This window comes from Pseudoliparis swirei, chromosome 19 (genome assembly GCF_029220125.1).
Source record: "Pseudoliparis swirei isolate HS2019 ecotype Mariana Trench chromosome 19, NWPU_hadal_v1, whole genome shotgun sequence".
NCBI lineage: Eukaryota > Metazoa > Chordata > Actinopteri > Perciformes > Liparidae > Pseudoliparis > Pseudoliparis swirei.
This window is the reverse complement of record NC_079406.1, coordinates 3005938-3028973: the sequence shown is the minus strand read 5'-3', so window position 1 is coordinate 3028973 and position 23036 is coordinate 3005938. Positions and strand designations below refer to the sequence as shown.

The window sequence follows — 23036 nt, the reverse complement described above, 5'->3', positions numbered from 1 at the left end:
GCACACACACACACACACATGGATATATATAGCAAACCCAAACACACCCACGCATACACACATATATCTAGAAAACCCACATATAGAGAAACTCACACACACATACACACACATATATCTAACAAGCCAACAATCACACAGAGAAGCACACACACACACAAGTACATCGAGCAAACCCACAATTACACAGAGAAACTAACACACACACGTATATCTAGTGAACCCACACACACTCACACACACACGCACATCTATCAAACCCACAATCACACGCAGAGCGGCACACTAATTATGAAGCTACGGAGGCGGAGGCTGAAAATTGGTCTTTGTATCAGCGGGCGGGGGGGGGGGGGGGGGGGAGCGATGACACAGCATGAATCAGGCGCCGAGTCGCTGCTGGAAGGAATGTGTGTAGCGGCGAGCTCACGAGAGGCCCCGCCCCCTCGCTTTACTGCCCCGTGATTGGCATTCACGCGGCGTTGATGTGAGATCAAAGAGCGTCTCACTTCTCTTCTCACACTGTTGCGGCGCTCCCTCAGCTGGATCACCCCCCCCCCCCTGCCGCCGAACACACTCTCTCTCTCTCTCTCTCGCCCCCAAGACAAACCGACTCGTCGCTTCCAAAATAAATATATAAAATTATCCAAATTAAAGCACATCAAAGGAGATCAATACACGGTGCCGCGGCCCAATTAAATCCAAGCTGAGGAAAAAAGCAATTAAGGGAAAAGGCATGCTCAACCAATTCATTCTCTACACTAATTAAAAGAGTATTGTGGATGCAATCGCTCACCATCAGCTGTTGGGGTAAAAGGGATCGGGGGGGAAACAGTTGTGATTCACTTCATTCGCGGTTTGCGAAAGGAGGGGGGGGGGGATGGCGAGCGAAAGCGATGGCGGCGTAGTCGTGGGATGGTCAGAGGCGACGTCGGGCGTGCGGACGCAATCAAACGAGAGAGAGAGGGAGGAAGTGAGCCGGGCTCTATCGACACAGACCGGCGAGGAAGAGGAGGCAGCTCCGCAGGTGGATGTAGCTTCTGACGCTAATGCTCGGCTAGGGGGGGTGGAGGTGGGGAGGTGGAGGGGGTGGAGGGATATCACCTTTCCTCGTCCTCTTGGTTTCCTCCCCCCTCACTTATCACAAAGGGAGACACACAAAGGGGGGACTCCTTCACGGCACAGGGGGGCTCTTCACACGACGGCACAAGCGCCCTCTAACTCTCTAGCGACGGACCCATACCTGAGATGAAGTATCGCAGGAGGACGGCCTGAGAGAGCAGAGCACACGGGTTTCCTTAAAGTCAGCCGGCAAAAACAAATCAACCCGGAAAAAAAAACCTCGCCGGGGAGAGAAAGAGAGTCTGCTCCACAATCACAGGGACGATTATGCAAATGAGCCCATCCAACGACAATGACAATCATTGGGACGCAAACACGTCCTCTAAGTCTAAACAAACACTACTTGGAAGCACGACATCAACGTGTGTGTGTGTGTGTGTGTGTGCGCTCATATCTAATGTTACATCCCACAGGCCACCGCGCTGTACAATTAACATGCCATAACCAGTGATTACATATGCAGAACCCCAATCAACTCCCCGTCGCCGCCGGCGGCGGGCGCAGCCAATCGGCTCGTCTCAAAGACGGGGAGACGGATCGGGGCGACGGCTCGGGGCGGACGGCAAAAAAATCCATCTCAGTTATTCGCGCAAATTCCCCCCAAAAAAACAATCACATGTTACATGGCCCTGACAGATTGTGTGTGTGTGTGGGGGGGGGGCATAAGGCGGCGCATTCTAATCAGATCAATGCCTTTCTCCTCGGTGGCGGGCCTTGAGCGGGAAAAAAAAAATGCGTCGAATGCTTTTTACTTAGTGAGCGTGAGAAAAAAAAAACCCACACGTGTCGTAGCATGTTCGTAGTCACAGAGGAATTTTCTCGCGCACATGCAAAAGCCTCGACCGATCGAGCCTTTTTTTAATTCACGAGCGCTAATTTAAAGGAAAGTAGGAGTTTCTATCGATCGGCACAACGAGAACAACACGCGATGCAGAACGCGGCCTTGAAGACGGTTCCCACTCCAGTGAAGGGAAGAGAAACAAGGCAGTTAAACGGTGTGAGATGTGTGTAAGTGAGAGCGAGAGAGAGAGAGAGAGAGAGGATACTTGGCGCTAAGTAACACGATGTATGCGACAGAATGCAATATCTAGGAAAGATGAGATGTACATGATGAGACTCAATTAGTGAACGCTGAATCAAATGAAAATGAAAATGGCGCTCTATGAAAATGAAAAATGGAACCGACGACTAGCACCCCTCGGAGGTCCACCCCTCCACCCCTCCATCCCTCCACCCCTCCATCCCTCCATCCCTTTATCCTGCTCGACATTTGAGTGAAATTGTCAAAATTAGCATGTGAAAAAATAATCCTAGGCAGTAGTGGTTCATTTGCGTTTCCGTGACCTCGGTATGAGCTACAGTCCAAAAGGTGCGTGTTGTGAGGTTGTGTCGAGTTTGAGTCCTGAGCGGGGCGCACGCCAAGTCTTTTCATAAATGTGCCCGAGGTATCCCGAGAACGGAAACGGACCTCTTGACCTTTTGACCTTTGAAAATCGAATAAGTCGGTGGACGTTGATGCCAGAACTTGAAGAAACGAAACACCCCGCAGGTCATCGCTGTGATACCCGGAGAACAGACCCAAACCTCAGGGTTCGTCGTATTTCATCACCTCACCGCGACTCGGAGCCCCGAGCTCTCTTGTTTCTTTCTTTTCGAGGCAACAACCTCCGAACCGGCCGGAATATTCCACATCGACGCCGGTCGGTTTGTTTCAAACGGCACGTGGATCCGGCCGCCGCTCGGCTCGTTTTCCTGCACCTGCCATGCATCATCGTTTAGAGCGTTCATGAGAAAAAAAACAGGTGACACACGGGTGTGTGTGTGTGTGTGGGGGGGGGGGGGCGGGGAGAAGTGTCTCGTCAGAAAACACAATAGCGAGAGTGAAGAGAGAGAGAGAGAGAGAGAGAATGGCATTTGCAGCGATCCATTAAAACCGCACGCACTTCCCTCGATGAAAGTCATTACGGACGCGTTGTGCGGCGTGCGTGTGCGTCTGTGTGTGTTTGTGGGTTGACAGCTTTGTGGGATAGAGGGGCCTATCATTAAAACATCGTTTGTGCTTGTTAGCAGTTTGACAGGCAAAGTATCGGCGGCAGGTCTGCATTTTGCCGGTTGCCGTGTAATTCTGCACAGGATGTAAAACAGGCCGTGTGGGCTTCGACGGCTGCAATTATGTCGCCTTTTTTTTTCTCTTTCTCCCATAGTTTGCACCGTGGGCCGCGACCTCGGACGTGTTTCTGAGCTTCTCGGAGCGAAGCTCAAACAATTTCTGATTTGCCCTGAAGTGCTGAGAACTAGTGAACTGATTTCCTCCTCCCCGGGTGGAGGACGCATCACAATCAGGAAGCCGCCGGCCGCGGGTGGGTTCCCCGTTAATAACAGCAGAAGCTTTATTTTCTCATACGCGCTCGACACGCACGGCTAACAGCAGCCAAAATGTGTCATTTAAAATGTTTTTTTCTTCATTTTTATTTGCGTTCCAATTCAGAAGTCGCTGCACTTTAGTATCCCCGAAGAAATAAATGCTTCTTTTGGCGTTTTCTTTTTTTTTAGTGCGGATTACGGGAGCAATAAAGTACACGTGAATAAATGACCTCCTGATAATGGAGGGATGAAAAAGTGAAGAAATGTTTGGACGGATGCGAGAGGGAGTGGAAACGACGGGGGTGGTGAAGCAGACACAGTAAAGGAATTGGGACACGCGTGTTCCCGCCGTCATGGGATCGAATCCAGACTCAAGTTGTCTCCCAGAATCTGAAAATGAATAATAATTGTAAAAAATCAAGCTGCTATTAAATAATAAAACACTGCAAAAATGAATTTTAATTCGTCACACATTTCATAATCGTCGACCTCACTGGAACAGAACTCTCTGGATCTCATCTGCTGCTATAAATCTACCAACAAAACTCTCTTTAATTATTCAGCTTGAATGTACTTCTATCAAATGGTTTAGGATTTGAACCTCTTCACCTCCGCGTTGCTGTTTTTTTTGGGGGGTAATCAATAAAGTTTTATCTTTACATATCTTATCTCCACTAGAGGCGATACGGGAATAACGACGAGCTCGTCAGAGAACAGTAGAGATGGAGGAGTCTCACTGTCGCAGCCGGACGTGACCTTTGACCTTGACCTTTGTATGAAACGGGACGGACGCCTCTGCGCCGTGGCTTATCATCTCGTCACACACACACACACCCACACACACACTCTCACACCCGAATTCGCCTTTCAGTCTCGCTATTCATCCTCCACCAGACACTTGTACCTCTCTGCCCATGCTTGTGTAAATCTAGATAACAAAGAAATTCGGAAAGAGATAAAAGTATGTAAACACCGGCCGGCGGACACGAATATAAAATTAAAGAACTGGAGGCAGGTTCCCAAACATGTCAAAGTTTCTTCAATGAACTCTGTTATGTCACCGTCTCTTCACTTTTAGTTTCTTCGAACTTGTTTTTTTCTTTGTTTCTTATGTTGCTGCCCGTCTTGTCCAGGTCACCCTGTGAAAAAGAGATTGTTAATCTCACCGGGACTCACCCGGTTAAAAAGAGGTTTAATAAAAGAAAAGGGAGAAAAGGAGGGAGATGAATGTAAAACGCTGAGAGTGAAACCGAGAGCGAGGAGGGCCGATGATGAAGAGGAGGGCTTCGTGAGGTGAGGCGGTGAGGACTGATGAAATCATCTGGAGGAGAGGGAGGGAAAAAAACGGAGGAGGAGGAGGAGGAGTGCAGACACACACCTGGATGATAAGCCACGGCACAGAGGCGTCTGTCCCGTTTCATACAAAGGTCAAGGTCAAAGGTCACGTCCGGCTGCGAGAGTGAGACTGTGTGAGAGTGGAGTTCACGGGGGTTGCTGTGCAGTAATAATTATCACACACACTGTGATTACTCACACACACATCGCAGCAGCAGAGAATACGAATAAACGGCTTCGCAAATCAGGGTTTCCATGGCGATACGTTTTTTTCTGATTTCTCTCTCTTCATGTAGAAGAGGAATACAAGCGGGACTACGGCCATGTGTATGTACGTTCATATTCATCTTGAATGCAATATAGTTGCACGTCGGCAGCTGATTGATTTCATCGTAAAAAAAATATATTTATGAAACCATAATATGTCGATGTCGGCTCTGCTGCCCCCTAGTGGCACGAAAACATGTAGCTTTAACTTTGTGTTTTGTATCTTATCACTTGGTAGTTATAGATCATTTTCTCTACTCACAATGTTTCCATAACCTTGGCCACATATGCCAGATAGATATTAAAGAAAGAAAGTATTTGAAAAGCTAATGTTATTGTTTTTTTTGTTGAGAATTCTTAATACCAATAATATTGCTAAAATACAATATCCGTGACTCCTATGTTCAAACGTGTATACGGCCTGTTAGCTGTTCAAAACCACTCATAATAATGCTAAAAAACTTTTTTTCTCCCTCTCTAATCAACCTGTAAGCCATTATTATTTGTAGCATGAAAGGGTTTACGGGGAATTACTGTAGAAGTCTTTCTTTTCTCTTCGGCTAAACATCTTATCTCAGTCGTCACTCTAGCGACCGCCAGATAAAAAAACAAAACGGCTTCATCCCTCAAAAAAAGGAGATTATTCGTCACTCCTCTTTTAGCCAGGATTAAAAAACAAAGTGGTTTGAGGCCGAGGACGCCGTGAAGATTAAAATGTTGCATCTTGGCATCTGGAGGAAAAAAAAGGGTCATTTTACGCTCTTACAAGTAACGGCGACACGTCCGTTTGTCTTCGTGGGCACGTCAACGTACGCAGAGGAGAGGTAAAATAAAAAAAGAAGGAAATCGTGTCGCCGTGTGATCAGATTTTTGATTTTGGATGTTGATTTATTTGGCGTTATCTCTTCTTCTCGAGCGAGGCGGCGGGCGGAGAAGACGTGTTCGACATCGCCTCCACGGCGTGACTGACATGTCGCGGCAGGATGACGGGGCGCGCTGACATTCAGCCTCGTCGGCCTTGGTGTTGATTATCGACAATCCGCTCACACACACACACACACACACACACATGCGCCTACAGTTCCCATATGCACGTGTCATTAACGCCCCGCCGTTAGCGGGGCAGCAGCGACGGAGCAAGATATGCCCGGATCGGCGAGTCACGGTCAAACACTTCCCACACCTCCCAGATGACATCCGTTCTTTTGGCTCCCGCCTGAGCCGCGGGGGGGGGGGGGGGGGGCGGGGAGGAGGTGGGTGCCCTTGCGTCTCCTAATGAGGAGGCCCAAAAATAGGTGCGACAAATGTCATCCCCCCCCGCGCCCGGAGGACGGACGCCCCCGGGGGGGTCGGACAGGACGTGACAGGACATGACAGGACACGGTGCACTCTGGAGGCGGAGCGCCTCCCGAGGACGAGTGGGAGGCTCGTCTTAAAAAAAAAAAAACGTTGAATAAATGCAGACGGCGTATATATGCACTATTGAATCCAATTGAATGTGCAGCGTTGCACTGTGCAGCTCAATAATAATAAATGATTGCATGTTGTATATGGACATGTGATGTAGTCTCAGCTGATGTAGAGCATTCTGAATGAGATGCTGCTTTATGATGTTTGGTGCACAGAGAGTTCTGGTGGTTTTCTTCCTCTCGTTGCTATTCTAGACTAGAAAACCATGGCCGCACCAAGTTTCACCGGCTTATCTCAATTTGTTCTATTAACAAAAAACCGTCTCATAATCTCATCGATGTTAAATGTAAAAAAATATATATGCTTTGCTACTTAAGAGGCTTTTAAAAATGGATTTAAAGTACATCAATTACAATGAAGCGGTAGTTGGCAATGAAGATCTTGAATCTCAGGCTCCCTTCATCAATGCTAAATATGTAGGCCTATATATATATATATATATATATATGTATATATATATATATATAATATATTATATATATATATATATAAATTATATATATATAAATATTTATATATATAAATATATATATAACCACACAAGTAAAAGCAAATCGAGAATGTCAGACGTAAAACGGTGCAAGTTCAAGATATGTAAATGTAGAGCAATTACTGTAAGTATGGCATATTAAATGTAAAGTATATGACGGCAAAGTGACAGTATAATAAGGAGAATTTCATAGCGATTAGCTCAAGAGTTCCAAGTCTTGCGGCCCGCAGTGTGAAGCTGTCGCCCGAGCCCGACGGCCAGCGGCCGGATGTTTAAGATATGTGAAACGAGTTTCGTTGAATCCGCGTGAGCTGAACTTTTGGAGTAGTTCTTTGCGAAGTGTGAACTCGATGATTTTGGTCACATGACATTCCTTAGGGAAAACCAAAAGTTAAAATTTAGCGCGCTATGGCTGCAGAAAATGTCACATGTAAAGCTGCGTTCACGCCAAAAGCGTTGCGTGATTTTCACGCGAGAAGATCTCATGCAAAGTCAACATAGAGACGTGATTGGTTGCGGTAGAAGAACATTTTCTCCAGGCGAATTGCGATTAATTAGAATATTCGCCTCTTCCGCGCAAAATTCGCCCGACGCCGAGTTGCGAAAGCCAATCAGTGACGAGCTGCTCCTCCGTTGGTTAATCTAACTGCTGCTCTAGTGGAGCTGAAGAGACATTCAGACGTAGAGGTGAAGGTCACCGAGCTGTGTGAGCCTACGGGTGATGTCATGTATAAATATATATAAATATATATTAATGTTATGAACCCAAACACGAAGCGTTAGATGTTCAGACGTTTGTGGGACGTCCTCAACAAGTATAAAGCAGAACTAGTGGTTAGTTCTTCATGGTGGATGAAGAAAATGAGAACTGTTTCCACGGAGATAAGCCCCGCCCCCTCTCAGGCGTGAATGAAGCGAAAAGCCAGTAAAGGTGTGACCGCGGCTTAAAGCTCGGCTTCAGCTCGGGGGTAAATATTATATCGCTCCCGGCTGCCAAAAGAGGAACAAAATATTCTCCCTTCTTATGAATATGTGACCGAACGCCACACAACCCGATGTTGAGGGCCCATTGGGGCCTCTATCTATAAACATACATCATTTCTATATCAAGTCGTGTTGTTACGTGACTTATCAGCGGAGGACAAAAAGCCCACGCCGTGCTGTGCGGCACTCTTTATTATTTATGAATATCATTACGCCGCCGCCGTCTCACATATCTACGGCATCCTTCCGCCACCTTCTCGCGGCCGCCATTTCTCCTTGAATTTACGGCGTCGTTGTCGGCGTGAGTTCATCTGCATGGTAATCCGCTCCGTGATTGAAGTTTATTTGCACACGCGGCAGCTGGAAGGAAAATCATTTGCATTGCTATCATATTTTATTTGTGATTTTTGTTGTTCTTCTTCTTCACTCAAAAGCAAGGACGTAGTCACTAAAGCAAGGACACGACACGTCTGAAACACGTGTGTCCAAGCGATGTGTCATATAGCCACTCAACGCAAACATGTACACACAGACACCCACACACACACATTAATTACAGCCTGGGACTGGGCTCAGAAAGAAGAAAAAAACAACAACAACACTACATATCACTGACATTTACAATTTGCCTCATTTATCAAAATGCTGCCAAAAGCCGAGTCAAAGAGGGTCATTAAATTGTAAACACGGATTAACTCAACTCTCACCAAGAGAGAAAACCCACAGTGCGATGTCTGATGAGTGATTCTTATTCTAAGAAAATTGCAGATGCCGCGGCGTGCATTTTCCCCGGACGCCGTCAATTAATTGCCTCGCTTGTAACTCGATATTTCGCTTGTGTGTGCGTTCGAGGGCCGGCGGTGCTAAATAGCACCTGGTGCCCGAAGCGTCTCCCCGGGCCTCCTCCTGTTTTTAGTCCAATTAATTTTTTCTAGGGGTCACCCAGATAATTTGTTGTTTTCCATGAAAACTCAAGCTTTTAATTTTCAAATAAATTGTAAAATTAATATATAATATAGTCAAGGCTTTGACGAGGTTAGAAATAATGATTTTTATTGTAAATATTAATGTTGTTCTTCTTGTGGCTCAAAGGAAGGCCAGTTGTATAGCTTCTCTCACCAGCATAACTGTTTTCAGCTGCGCTCACATAAAAAGGGTTTTCAAGGGTTTTCTACCCCTCCGCTAGTCTTCTAAGGCGATAACTCAATGTATCATTAGAACACCGGAGATGGGCCTCTACACACCTCTGTAGAGACTTCATTACACACCAGAGAATATTCATTTACCACATTAACTATGTAGAGAGAGTATTTATGATTAATTTAATATTAGCTTGATTGAAAAAGAAGAAGAAAAAGTGAAAAATAAGGAAACTTCTACGTTTTGAGCGTTAGTGTACTTTAACTGATATTTCCATTATTTGTCATCTTTTTGTTGACATATACAAACCCCGCCCCCCCCCACTGGTACACCCACCTAGAAAATAAATACATACAAAATAGACACAAAGAGGCCCCCTCATCTAGCCGAGCCAGACGTCAACATATGTACTGAAACACACACACACCTGCATCACTCTACAGCACAGGTGTCAAACACAAGGCCCGCGGGCCGAATGTGGCCCGCCACGTCATTTCACGGGGCCCCCGACGGCTTGAAAGACAAACGATCACCTTTTCTTAAAGAAATTTATGACAAAAAAATACCGTGCTTTTATTTTGAAGGTTTCAGATTAAATGGATTTATGTTACAATATTAGAGACTTTTTTTATGTACGATATTTCTACACTCAAATAAACAATAATCAAATGACGAGAGAGTTATTTCACAATATGTTGGGGAGTAGTTTATACATTTATATACTTCTGTTACAACCGGCCCTTTAAGAGGCGGCCATGATGCAGATGTGGGCCACGGGGGGAAATGAGTTTGACACCCCTGCTGTACAGAGTAACTACACAGTCATTACATCACACAAGTACAATACATACAGAATTAAAATGACAATAGGATTGGCCAGTAGGCAGAAACCAGAGCCCAAATTATTCGTCCCATTTCTCTACCGACATGCCGGTCGTACTACTTTGCTCATTTTCAAAAAAAAAATTTTACAGCCTCGCAAAAGAGTCAACTGGGACACGTCTCTGACGCTCGCACGGCGTCAAAGTATTTGTCTGTGAGTGCCGAATGCGGAGACCAGATGTTACTCGGAGTTAAGTCGCCCTTTTTAAAAACCTCCCTCGCATGTGACAGGCGCCACACACACACACACACGAAGAAGAAAAACTCCCAACGAGAGCGGGTTCCTGTCTATAAAAGAGCGATTACGGGGCCGTGGTGAGAGGAGTAGAAGGAGTCGGCCTGCAGGATGTTCTCCAGCGACTCCTCCGCTCTGTTGCGTGCAGCCGCGGGACGCCTTTGAGTGTCGGCAGCTGGCGGAGGCGCCGAGCGCCGCGGAGGAGACAAAGATAAAGCGGGATCGGAGGAAGACGGGGAGGGGTGGAATTTAATCTCGCCATGTATTTTTAATAGCGTGCAGCTGCTTTGTTCTGTCTCTGATCATCAGTCAGCGATCCGGGTCGACTGTGAACCGACGGAAGACACACTGAATCCTAAAAAAACAAAAAACATGATGTATTCTCTTAATACATTTAACTTTGAAGCACCAAGCTTTATTTTAGGGCCTCTGCTCCGAAACGGGATGAATATATGTTTGGAATGAGGCAGTTGAAAGGTTTAAACTTCTCATAAATCATATTAAAATATGTTAACATTCTCCCTGCAAAGTTTTATTTTGAAAAAGTGAAGCAGAACAAAGTTAGAGTTTTTAGTCCAGAGAATTTAGGCGAGGTCTCCGAAATCGGCCATTTTAGCAAATTTGGGATTTGAATTTTCTCCTGTAACAAACATATATTTCACTCCTATGTTACTCATGCTGTTAAAAAAATCCAAATAGAGCATTTTACAACTTTTGAAGAAAAAAATAAATTATAATTATCATTTTGAAATTCCTAAAACTATATTTTGCCATAAAAAACAAGCGTGCGCCTCGACTCAGCGGGGGATGGGTCGATTTCAGAAAACACATTTTTGGAAAAGTCAGAGCCAGCAGAATTGAGAGCTACGAACCAAGACCAGATTGGCAACGCTTGTCAGGAGTTGTCGTAGCGAGAGCGAGAGAGAGGACCCAAATGCCTACAATTCTTCGAAACAAGGATTTAATTCTACTAGGACGAGTACGACAACGCAGACAACACGGTACGAAGCCACACTGTGAATGAGACAAACAGGGTTTAAATATACAGGCACGGTGAAGATGATTGGACAACGGGGAACGAGACACAAGTGGACACAATGAGGGCGGGACCAGCAATCACACAGAAGGAAACAATCAGGACCAGGGCAGCCAATCACAGGGAGACAGACGACACAAGGACTTCAAAATAAGACAAAAAACGAGACAAAAACTCCGGGTGGTGATGACATTGAGAGCCAATAGAATCCTGAAAGGTGTCACGATTTATGAAACGTAAAATCCAATAGGCTGAAGTACCTTCCCTACACATGTCACATGTTACCTCTGAATATCCAGAGGAGCTAAATGAGGCACAGGGTATAGGTAGAATTCTCTTTTTTTATGTTCTTTAAATGTCCAATCCCCCCCGCATGCACTCGTCTTCACCGTCTCCAGTGATACTTCCGTGACCCGAGCCAGAAGCTTCCCCGGGAGGCGAAACACGTGCACGCTCCTCTCCCGATTCCACTTTCTCGACCAGTGTGCAGGAGCCCTAAATAGGCCGAGGAAATTATAGCTCGCGAAGAAGCACCGAACACCCGCGGCGGCTTCCCGCCGGCAACCGCGCGGACTCATCAGACGACCGCGACTCAAACCCCGAGCGTCTCTGCGATGGCGGGACTCTATTCCACGGTTAATGGATTTAAGTGTGGAAAGGAAGTTTGCAGTGAACACACACCTTCCGCTTGCTAAGGAGTGATCCAAAGTGGTGAAGGACTTGAGAAACCACATTGACATCCCTGTAATGTGGCTTCCTCCCATGCCGCCGTGGAGGATTCTGCAATTGCGTCCCACAGGGTCGGCGTCCCACAGGGTCGGCGTCCCACAGGGTCGGCGTTGGTGCTGAAGAGGGCACACACACGCTGCCAGATACTTGGGATACTCTCTATGCTTAGCAACATTACTACGACGCTGCGTGTTTTAGTTAACTCATAATTACCTTCGCATTGAAAATGCGGAAGGTTATGTTTTGATCGCCGTGTATATATTTATTTATTTGTATGCGTGTTACTCGCATAACTCAAAAAGTGTTAAACCGAATCGCATGAAATTTGGTGGGATGATTGGTTATTATCCGGGGACCATTTGATTAGATTTTGGGATCGATCGGGTCAAAGGTCAAGGTTAAAGTCATGACAAGGTCAATACGAGGTGACTGTGTCTGCCTCCCGGACTGAAACTGAAATTGGAAGTCATAAAAGAGGAGTGCTGATAACTGAAGGCCTGGGCTCCCACTTGCCTTTTTACATCTAGACAGAAAGAACTAAGTAGTCCTCGCATTTAGTAGCGCAGCTCTCTAGTGGGCAATATGGCACAACAAGCTTCCTTAAGATATGATGGAGCATCACCATCAAGGCTTTGTGGTTAAGAGAAGAATTTTAAATTCTGATCTGATTTTACTGGGAGCCAGCCAGCAGCAGCTAAGGCAGGGAGTGATGTTGATCTCTTTTCTAGTTTTTGAGGAAACGAGAGCTGCAGCATTCGATCAACTGGGAGGACCTAAAGTTTATTAGGCAGCCTGCTAATAAGGGCAGTAATCCAGTCTGAAGTAGTAGCGAGCACGTGAACCAATTTTTTTTCTTTTTTTTGAGACAAGAGATGCTGATTTTTTGAAAATATACGATAGATGAAAGAATGCAGTCCTTGAGATTTGCTTTACGTGGGAGTTAAAGGACAAATCTTCTTTTACCATAGCATGGTTAATTTCTATCCAATTGGCATGCAACTAATGCCAAAATGTTCATAATTCAATGCCCAATCTTGTGATCTGCAAAGATATGCGCTCTACCGAGTGCCCGTTCTAGTTCAGTAACTGCGTGACGAGAAGAAAGTCCGCCGTGCTGCGTTCACACCGAAAGCGGTGAGAATTTTTACGCGAGTAGATCCTATAAGCAAAGTAAACATAGAGACGCGAGTGGTTGCGAATGATGCAAATTTTCGGCGGGCGACGCGAACGAAAAATAAAATTCGCCCGTCGCCGAGTTGCGAAAGCCAATCGGCGTCGAGCTGCTCCTCCGTTGGTGAATCTAACTGCTGCTCTAGTGGAGCTGGAAGAGACAGTTATTTAGACGTAGAGGTGAAGGTCACCGAGCTGAGTGAGCCTACGGGTGATGTCATCTATAAATATATATGTATGATATTAATGTTATGGGACATTTGTGGAACGTCCTCAACAAGTATAAAGCAGAACTAGTGGTTAGTTCTTCATGGTGGATGAAGGAGATGATAACTGGAGTAAAGCCACAGAGATAGGCCCCGCCCCCTTTAAGGCTCGAATGAAGCGAATGAAGCGAATAACCACAACTTATCGGGCGAGTAAACTCACGCGAGTAAAGTGTTGTGAAACGTAGCATTACAGCGGACAACGGTACGCATAACAAAATGGCCGCCACTCCGACTATCCCGCGCCGATGAATTGAAGTGTGAGTGTGCGTTCTGTTGCTGTTTCGTTTCTCCGGCCTCCCGCCGACCGCCCAGCAGTGCATCTTCATCGCCATCCGGGCTTCGAATAAGAGGCAGGGGAGGCGATCGTGCCAGGATACGCCGGGCGGACTTTGGCCGACTTTATTTTGGGACGGAGCAAATCGTTTGGCGACCGCCGTCATCCGTCGCCTCAAAGTCGACGGCGGAAAAAAATCCGGAAGGCAGAACGTCGTTAACGTGACCGTCGTCGCTCTGGCTCGTAAAGGCCGGAGAATATTATTACTCGTGTGTGTGCAATCGTGGTCGAGCCTGCGAAGCCGAGCGCGGAATCAAAAGACGAAGCCTCTTTTCTCGGAGCCGCAGCGAGGGCCTCGAACATAACCCGAGTGTGAGATGACCACCAAAGCCGCAATACAGGAACAGCAAGGGCGAAAGAGAAGACGGAGGTGGAGGAGAAGCAGCTATGAGAAGGTGTGACGGGAGAACACGAGAGGAGATGAAAAAACGGAGAGGAGTGAGAGACGGGAGATGATGTTAAGTGTCGTCCGGGCAGGTGGAAGGTGGATCGTCCCCGTGGTTCTCCTATCCTCGGGGGGGGGGGGGGGGGAAGCAGCCGAGTAGAACGGAGAGGGGTTTACTTGAGATCCTTCGGAGAGAGAGAGAGAAAAAAAACAAGGAAAAAGGCCAAAGCTTCTAGAGCCCGCCCCCTAACCCCCCACCGCCTCCGATGGCGCCGCCCTGCTGGCCAGATGGTGGAAAAAGGAAAAAGGCACGGCGACGCACAGCATGGGGCGAGAGCTCAGAGGCAGGAAAGAGAGAGAGAGGGGCAGAGATAGAGAGAGCGGCGGGAGAGAAGAGGCGTTGGAAGACGCTCCGCCTGAAATCTTAAGAGTCGACGTGTTCCCGTTTGTATTCTTATCGGTTTTCTCGCATATTAAACCCAAAACGAACCTGGAACTGAGAGTTTCATACGTGACGGTGGCAAAGCACTCGCCTCGTGTCCCTGGTCGCGTGAGAGAGAGGCTCGCGTCCCGTTATTCGGGATCGGCGATGTTCGTGACGCGCGCGGCTTCGTGGCGTTAAACAGTGAACGCCCGTGATGAGCTTTCCGCAATGCCGCACATTACGGCGAAGGAGAGGAATGTGTTATTTGGCTTTTGCTTATCCAAGCAGACTAGGTAATAAGGGTGTAATGGGGGAAACAGTAGAGTTGAGACCCAATGAAAAGCAGGGGGGGGGGGGGGTGATGCTGCTTGAATACACAAGCAAGTTCGCTTTAAACCCAATAAATCAGCGAGGAGACGTTTGGGACATCTCGTGTTCAAAATATGGAAGAAAAGAAGATTTACTTAAAAAATGTGTTCAAATTTTTTTTTTAAATCCAGCCTGGTGGTATGATTTGAAAAGTCTGGATTTCAACACGTTGTGCACAACAACAACAAAACTTTCTGAATCAACACTATTCAGTGGATGATCAGACCCGAACGTCAATTAGGCTTCACTTCATTCCTGACGTTGCATTGAGGAGTCGGGACGTCGGACTCATTTCCTTTAATCAGCACCGAGCGATTTGTTCGTTCTGATGACATCACAGTAAGTTCACATTTGTCGTTTTTCCTTCGAATGCATCTTGTGGGACCTTGCTGTTCTTTCTGATTCTCCAAGAAACCCCACTCCCACTTTTTGTACGCCTATTCCAAACCCGTGGTGATAGTTCTTATAGTTCTTCCGCGAGTGCAGTCCCGTGGGCTCCACGATCGCTCCTACAGCTGGATGGAGTAGAGCGGCAGGGGGCGGGGCTTAGCAAAGAATCAATTATTTCTCTAACTCGGGGGACGACACCAAACTTATTTCTGATGTGTGGGCTCAGTCGACCAATTAAGCAACCACTGAACGCTGCACTGTACACGGAACGGAAAGGTCTACAAGATGCATTCGAAGGAAAAACGACAAACGTCAACTTACCGTGATGTCATCAGAACGGATGAATCGCTCGGGAAATGAGTCCGACGTCCCGACTGCTCAATGCAACGTCAGGAATGAAGCGAAGCCTAATAGAATCAGTCTGCCGTCTCTAAACGCAGACGTAACAGTCCGTGTGGAACTAAATCTCGTGTTATTAAGAAAATATCGCACAGAAGACCGAGAACTCTATTTTTGTGCAAACTTTGAACAGGAAAGTCAAAAGTTGTTGGAGCAAGACAAATATGTAGGATGAAGGAGAATACATTATCCGCATGTAGACTTTAAAGCGAGCCTGAAAGGAGTTCATTAACATCCGCTCCGAGTGCGCCGCATGGAGGTAAGTCCACGGAACAGGGTTCGTGCCTGAGAGGCACAGAGCAGCGAAAACACAAAACACACAGCATCCCCAAAAAGACTCCGAAGACACTCCAAAGGGAGGCGGTGTTCCTTTTTAAGTTTAATTCACGCTTCAGGAAACACTGAAGTTCCAGTGAAGCGTTTCACGCATAAGTATGTGTAGAAAGTAAGTTATTTCAACAGGCAGTGATTCCTTTTGAGTCAGACGACAGTGTAACTAAAGGAAGCTGCAGCAGGACGTTGGCGCACATCCAGAAATAGAGTGAGAAAAGTCCGTTTTTTTTTACATAGAAGCAAAAGCAGAAATAAACTTATTAAAAACCTGTTTTTACAATGGAAAAGATGATTTTGATAATGAAAGAAAAAGGTTCTTAAAGTGTGTCGTTTCTTCTCGTCGACTGGAGAATGTTGAAGAAATTGATGATGAAGAAGGACCTCCGAGAGACACAGCACTAATATACAGTTTATTCTTAAAGGTACAGCTCAAAAACAGGCGCCCGGGTAGCCTGGAGACTTTCAGGAGCCGAATTGCGAAAATCTGCTGATATGGCATTTTGCTCCATGTTATATGCAAGACAAAAAGAGGCGTTCATGTTCCAATGGCCCTGGGCGTGGGCTTTCAGTGAGGTCCTACACAGTCCCACAAAATTATTCCACCCTTTATTACTCATTATGATGCCATGGCTCTAGACCCATAGGCTGCTCAATACCTTTCGCGATCGACATTAGTATTATTAGATCGCATGAAATTAAAAAAAACCGTCATTTTCCCGCCTTATCGTTTTCTCTATAGTTTTAAACTAAAATTTGAAGCTAAACAGAGATTCATCTACACAACAGCATGTCATTTCTCTCGTCCTCTTCTCTCGGTCTGGCAGAATGCGCGATGCAGAAAAAGAAGAAGAAGAAAGAAGAAGAACAAACTTTGGTACTTAACTAAACAGGTTAGGCATTGTCCAAAAGAGATTTCATATATGCTCCACATGCGACATCTTCTCCTTCTTCCGCTTCTGTGGGTTGAAGCCATTGATTTTGTAATTAATTCTTAATTCAATTTTATTTTCTCCTTTCCTTCTTTCTTCTTCCTTCTTCTACCGCCCTGCGTATGGACCGCCTCTCAATATTGGTAATCAATCAAACGCCCACGCCCTCGCCTGCTACTGGGCTCCTCTGCTGCTCCGGCCTGCCAAGCTTAAAGGCCCTCTAGAGGCCTATTGGCAACATTACTACAACATTGGTTTCCCATTCACTTCACTCCAGCATGAAGCGCAACAAAGGCTGAAGGCCCTGGGAAGATTAAGGGCTGGCAACAGCCTAATGGCGATAATGAATGACATAAGATAAAGATAAAATAAAGACCAGCACCTCTCTCAATAGCGCTAACAGCAGCAACCAAGAGGAACGCTATGAGAATAAAATAACTCTTACTCTGGGGAATAATTGAATACATATTTGTGGGGAAATATAAAAAAAAAATATATATTCTGATGATGTTTAGGCCAGCAGAGAAGGCCTTGCTGGCCCTGACGGCCCGCCACTGTGTTCCAATATATAGGCAGGCCACCTCATTTTGGGAGGGCTTCTAGCCCCCACCCCATATGGTCCTATTCTACACAAAGGCCTCTCACCACAGACACTTTGTGATCCTCTGAGCTCAGAACTTCCTCTGGCCTATACAGATTTGAGATACCTGACACCCTGCAGTAATGGAAATTACACAACAAGTGTGATTGGGCTCAGGACATCTGCTACACTCGGCATAACTCAATGCAAATGACCAGTCAGAGTTACCGAAAACAGCCCCAACTAGAACGGGCACTCGGTAGAGCGCATACCATCGCATATCACAAGAGTGGGCATTGAATTATGAACATGTTGGCATTAGTTGCATGCCAATTAGATAGAAATTGACCATGCTATGGTAAAAAGAAAATGTTGACCTTTTCATGACCTTGACCTTTGACCCGATCGATCCCAAAATCTAATCAAATGGTCCCCGGATAATAACCAATCATCCCACCAAATTGCATGCGATTCGGTTTAATACCTTTTGAGTTATGCGAGTAACACGCATACAAATAAATAAATAAATAAATACATACACGGCGATCAAAACATAACCTTCCGCATTTTCAATGCAAAGGTAATAAATTGACCTGGAAACATGCAAATGAGCATGTGCAGGATAATAAAGCCTGAGCAACGTAATCAGGTAAAACTCATCAAGAATAAATCTCTCTGGAGTATGAGATTATCTGCAGGCGAGTGAATAAGCCACTGACTGGGCAACAGCTTGACTTAACCCTTGTTCTAGTCTCACACATCTAAAGTCAATGTGCATTAACGCAATATTACTCTGAGAATCGGCCTCAAAACTTCTCGGCAGAAACGCCGACGAAACAACATCGTTAGAATGAAATCAAAGTGAGTCATATCTTGTAGCGGGGCCCAATACGCGCACGGATTACTAATATATATCGCAGGTCAGTTCAGATATGAAAGCTCCCCTTCAGACGGCGTGCAGGAGGCCGTTATCAGGAGACAAGAAGCCGTCTCCTCCCACCATCTCGCCTGTGAACGACACGCCGTGAACACATTGTTTCAATCCCTCAACTCTCTCAAGTACAAGTGACACGAATATCCGCCTGCGAGAAGAAGAACAACTCTCTTCATCTGCTGCTTCTCTCCCTCCTCCTCCTCCTCCTCCTCCACCTCCTATGGTGTCACAGTCCATATGGTGCTGCAACACTGTTGGTCTCCTGTGACCACACTTCCCACGATGCATCTGTGACTCCGGGCTTTCGGGAGAGGGAGCCGATAGGCTCTGGAGGACCGCGCTATCGACCAGCTCGCGCCCGGTGTGAGGTCAGCGCTGCTGCGGCAGTGGAGTGTGTCCAGACGGCACACCGGCGACTCCCAGTGCCGCCAATCGAGCCTCCGCCTTCCGACTCTCCAGCGAGACGACGCTTCTTCCGCGCGCCTCGAAACATTTTGTTCTTCGCCACGAACGCCCGGAATTGATTAATTTATTTTGAAAACCACGCGCGCAGTCGGATATGAGACCTTGGCAACGGGTATACCTTGTCGAGTTACTATAATGAAGATGTTCCATTTGGAAAAATACCATCAAGGACTCTCCATTTATTACCTTCGCATTGAAAATGCGGAAGGTTATGTTTTGATCGCCGCGTATTTATTTGTATGTGTGTTATTCGCCTAACTCAAAAAGTATTAAACCGAATCGCATGAAATTTGGTGGGATGATTGGTTATTATCCGGGGACCATTTGATTAGATTTTGGGATCGATCGGGTCAAAGGTCAAGGTCATGGAAAGGTTAAAATCTTCTTTTTACCATAGCACGGTCAATTTGTATCCAATTGGCATGCAACTAATGCCAAAATGTTCATAATGCAATGCCCAATCATGTGATATGCGAAGGTATGCGCTCTACCGAGTGCCCATTCTAGTTTTTTACTGTTATTCTTCTCTCCTCCGCATTAGTGCGCTGAGCTCTCTTCCTCTGCCGTCTGTGACCATGCAGAGAAAACAGAGCTTAGCGCAGATCAATCCCATTGAGTCTGACTTCTCTCACCAGCCGAGGATCAATACCGCCTGTTTCATGTGCCTGCAATACACACACACACACACACACACGCGCGCGGTTAAAAGACATGCCTATAAGAGCGGGGGCCCACCCCTTTAGAGATGACCTATCGGCCTATCGGCTAACTCACTCCCCGGGGGGATACAGAGGTTCATTATGAAAGGCCTCCCCGGTGCTAAAGGTCTGCTTTGGTCCTGTGCTGCAAAGTGCGGCATGAACCCAAAATGATGACATCACCCGCAAGAACGAAACACACAGTGGCTGAAAGTAAAGTATGCAGCGGGTAAAACAACTCGACTTGTTTGATGCATGCGTGATGGAAAATGTGAAGGAGTCACATGACAGGACAGGGAGGGCTCCAGCAGCGGTCAATGGACGAGCTGGACGGGACGTGATGGAGTGGTGTTACATCTTTCTCTTCAATGCTTCGTGAAAATATGCTAAATATTTTGTGCAATGTAAGTTTGAAGGGAAATGTGTTTATTTTCTCTCTTGTCCCCGAGGGAGAAGAACAGTGTGATCCCACTCTGATGTTTCTGCACACACAGAGACATGGAGGGGCCATCTAGAACCCAAAAATAGTTCTTCAGAGTGATGTCACAGAAGAACCATTTCTGGTTCCACAGAGAACCTCTCAAACCAGGGTTCCAATAAAACCAGGGTTCGCTAAAGAACCATTTCCTTAAATAGCTCTTCAACTAACGTGTAAAGGTGTCTCAAAGAATCTTTAAAAAATATTCTTTCAGGCACCATTTCTGGTTCCTCAAAGAACCAATAAATCCAGGGTTCTTTAAAAGACCATTTTCTTAAATAGTTCTTCAAATAAGCTGTAAAGGTGTCTCAAAGAACCCTAAAAAAATAGTTCCTTTAAGGCATCATATCTGGTTCCACAAAGAACTTCTAAAGGTGTCTCAAAGAACCTTCAAACAAGGTTCTTTAAGGCACCAGTTATGGTTCCTCAAAGAACCAATAAAACAAGGGTTCTTCAAAGAACCATTTTTATCTTAGGATTAATTTGACCCCATTCAATGTTTAATGTCGGTGTTCTTTCGGTAGTCAACAAACAAACATAAAGTGCCTCACACTTAAACTTGGAAAACAATATTAATTCTAATAATTTTCTGGAGGTTTTAATTGCTGGCGTCAAATTGAACCCAAAGGGTAAAATATGTTAGTAAATATAAAGGTAACAGGAGGGTGAAACATTGAATCGGGTCAAAAGGCATGAGGAGGGTGTAATATTGATTCGGGTCAAAATGACCCTAAGGCAACACAAGGGTTAAATAGTTCTTCTCAGAACTTAAAAAGGTGTCTCAAACGAAAGAACGGTTCTCCAGTAGGTGATGGTTCTTCATAGAACCACGAAGCTTTTTAAAGAACCATTTCAGAACCATTATTTTTCTGTGTGTGGGCTGAATATGAAGCTAACCGTAGCAACCGGCTAGATTAGCTTAGAACCCAGATAGGGACACTCGGCGAGCTCGGCTCGGTCCGGGGTTTAAAAAGAAAGAAACAAAATGGCCTCCGATCGCCTCTGTTGCACTTTTAATTCAACATTCAAGCTAACGTCCAACTGAGCTGTCGAGATGCTGGTCGGCGCGGGTCAGGAAATGAATATGAGAATACTTCCCAAGGATTCTCTGAGTCTCTAAATAAGGGACTGGATGGCCCGGCTCCACGTCTCCGGACCGAGCCCTCAGAACCCCGGCGCCACGCGGCCGCTCCGCTCACCTTGCCTGGCGTACTCGTCGGCCTCGTGGTGAACCAGGTCCGTCACGCGGCCGCCGTAGTGCAGCCGCTGCTCGTGGTCGAAGGCCTTGAGCGTCTCGCTGGAGCTGTAGGACTTCTGGGTCGGCACGCGGCACTCGTCCGTGTCCGGGGACGAGGTGTTGTACCGGCCGTCTTCGGGGCCGCCGCGGCCCCCGGTGAGGGAGCGGTGCCGGCTGTCCTTCAAATCCATGGCCAGGTTGTTGCTCTTTTCCCCGCCGGTGGTGGTGGGCGGACGGATGAAGAAGAGATGTGGTGAGGAGGAGGAAGAGGTGGTGGTGGTGGTGGTGGGAAGGAGCGGGGGGGGGGGGGGGGAGATGAAAGGGCCTCCTACCGGGCCTCCGTAATGTCAATCTCCACTTCAGTCACCTGGAAAACAGCGATAGAGAGAGAGAGAGAGAGAGAGAGAGAGAGAGGGGAGAGAGAGAGGGGAGAGAGTGGAAAAGAAAGTGAAAGGTTGGTATGAAATTAATGGATGCACTGCTGTGACTCACTCCTGCTTCAGAACTCCCCGGAGAATATACAAGGAAAGTTCGGTAAGAGGGAGAGCGACCGGAGAGAACGGGCACGACACATCGGGGTATCGACGCGGCGTGGGGGGGGGGGGTCCACGGAGACGATGGGCGACCATTGACCGGGCTCGAGTGTCTCAAAAACAGCCGTCTGGTCGTCTTAAAGCGACGTCGCCGACGATGGCGTGAGGGGGGGGGGGGGGAGAGACAGGCCGTGTGAAAGGTATTAAAAGATAAAAAAAAGCGTGAAAGAAAAGCAGCCCGATGCAACAGGGAGGAGGGAAGAACAGGAATGACTTGAGGGCATTGCTCGTCTCTCCCTCATTATCAGAGTGAGAATGAATCCTGCTCCCTGAGAGTCTGTAAGGGATAATCAAACACAGCCACACACACACACACACACGGCCACACACACACACACAGAAACAGCCTCCGAATGCACACGTGCAGCGCGTCGCCGCGGTGCTCACGTCGCGCCCCGGCTCCGACTCAGCGCGACTCGTGGCTCGGCGCGTGGTCGCGTCGCCGTCTGCGAGCTTTCTGCACAATCTCGCCGTTAATCCGTTCGAATATTAAACGCGCGGATGCAGATTATACGACGATTGTGATGCTAATGCGTCGCGGCCTTCAGCGACGCGTCTCGCATTAGCGGCTAAAGATCAAAGGACAGGACAATACAGCGACCAGCAGTAATCGACGGAAGCGCTCCCAGCAAGCTGCCTGGACGGGATATTCATGCTAATAAATAGGTCACCCGCGTTTCTATTGCTTCGGGCCAAAGGGAAGTCTGGTCCCCCTCCCCCTCCCCCTCCATGCCCTCTGCATTACAGCTGTAGCATCGCATTTACATCAGAAACGCATCTCTGGACGGTATGTATTGAGATACAAGCGCAATGGGGGGGTGGGGGGGGGGCTTTTCTAAAGAAAAAAGGCATCATACGATTCAGATTAACTACTTCCATGCTGAGGAGGGAGGACGAATGAGGAGGGGGGATGGGGGGGAGAGAGGAGGAAACAAAATGCGAGTCAATGTATTCAACGAGGGCTCATTTTAAAATGCTTAGACGGTAGTATCCAAAAG

The 23036-nt window shown here is 46.9% G+C and overlaps 1 protein-coding gene across 1 annotated transcript in view; it reads right to left on the bottom strand.

The window, feature by feature from the left end:
- Nucleotides 1-21636, bottom strand: part of tenm2a (teneurin transmembrane protein 2a) — a 193183-nt gene extending 171547 nt beyond the window's left edge. Inside the window, exon 1 of the mRNA XM_056439037.1 lies at nt 21408-21636. Within this exon, the coding sequence (XP_056295012.1) occupies nt 21408-21636 (229 nt within the window). The remainder of the gene's footprint in view (nt 1-21407) is intronic.
- Nucleotides 21637-23036: the final 1400 nt, after the last annotated feature.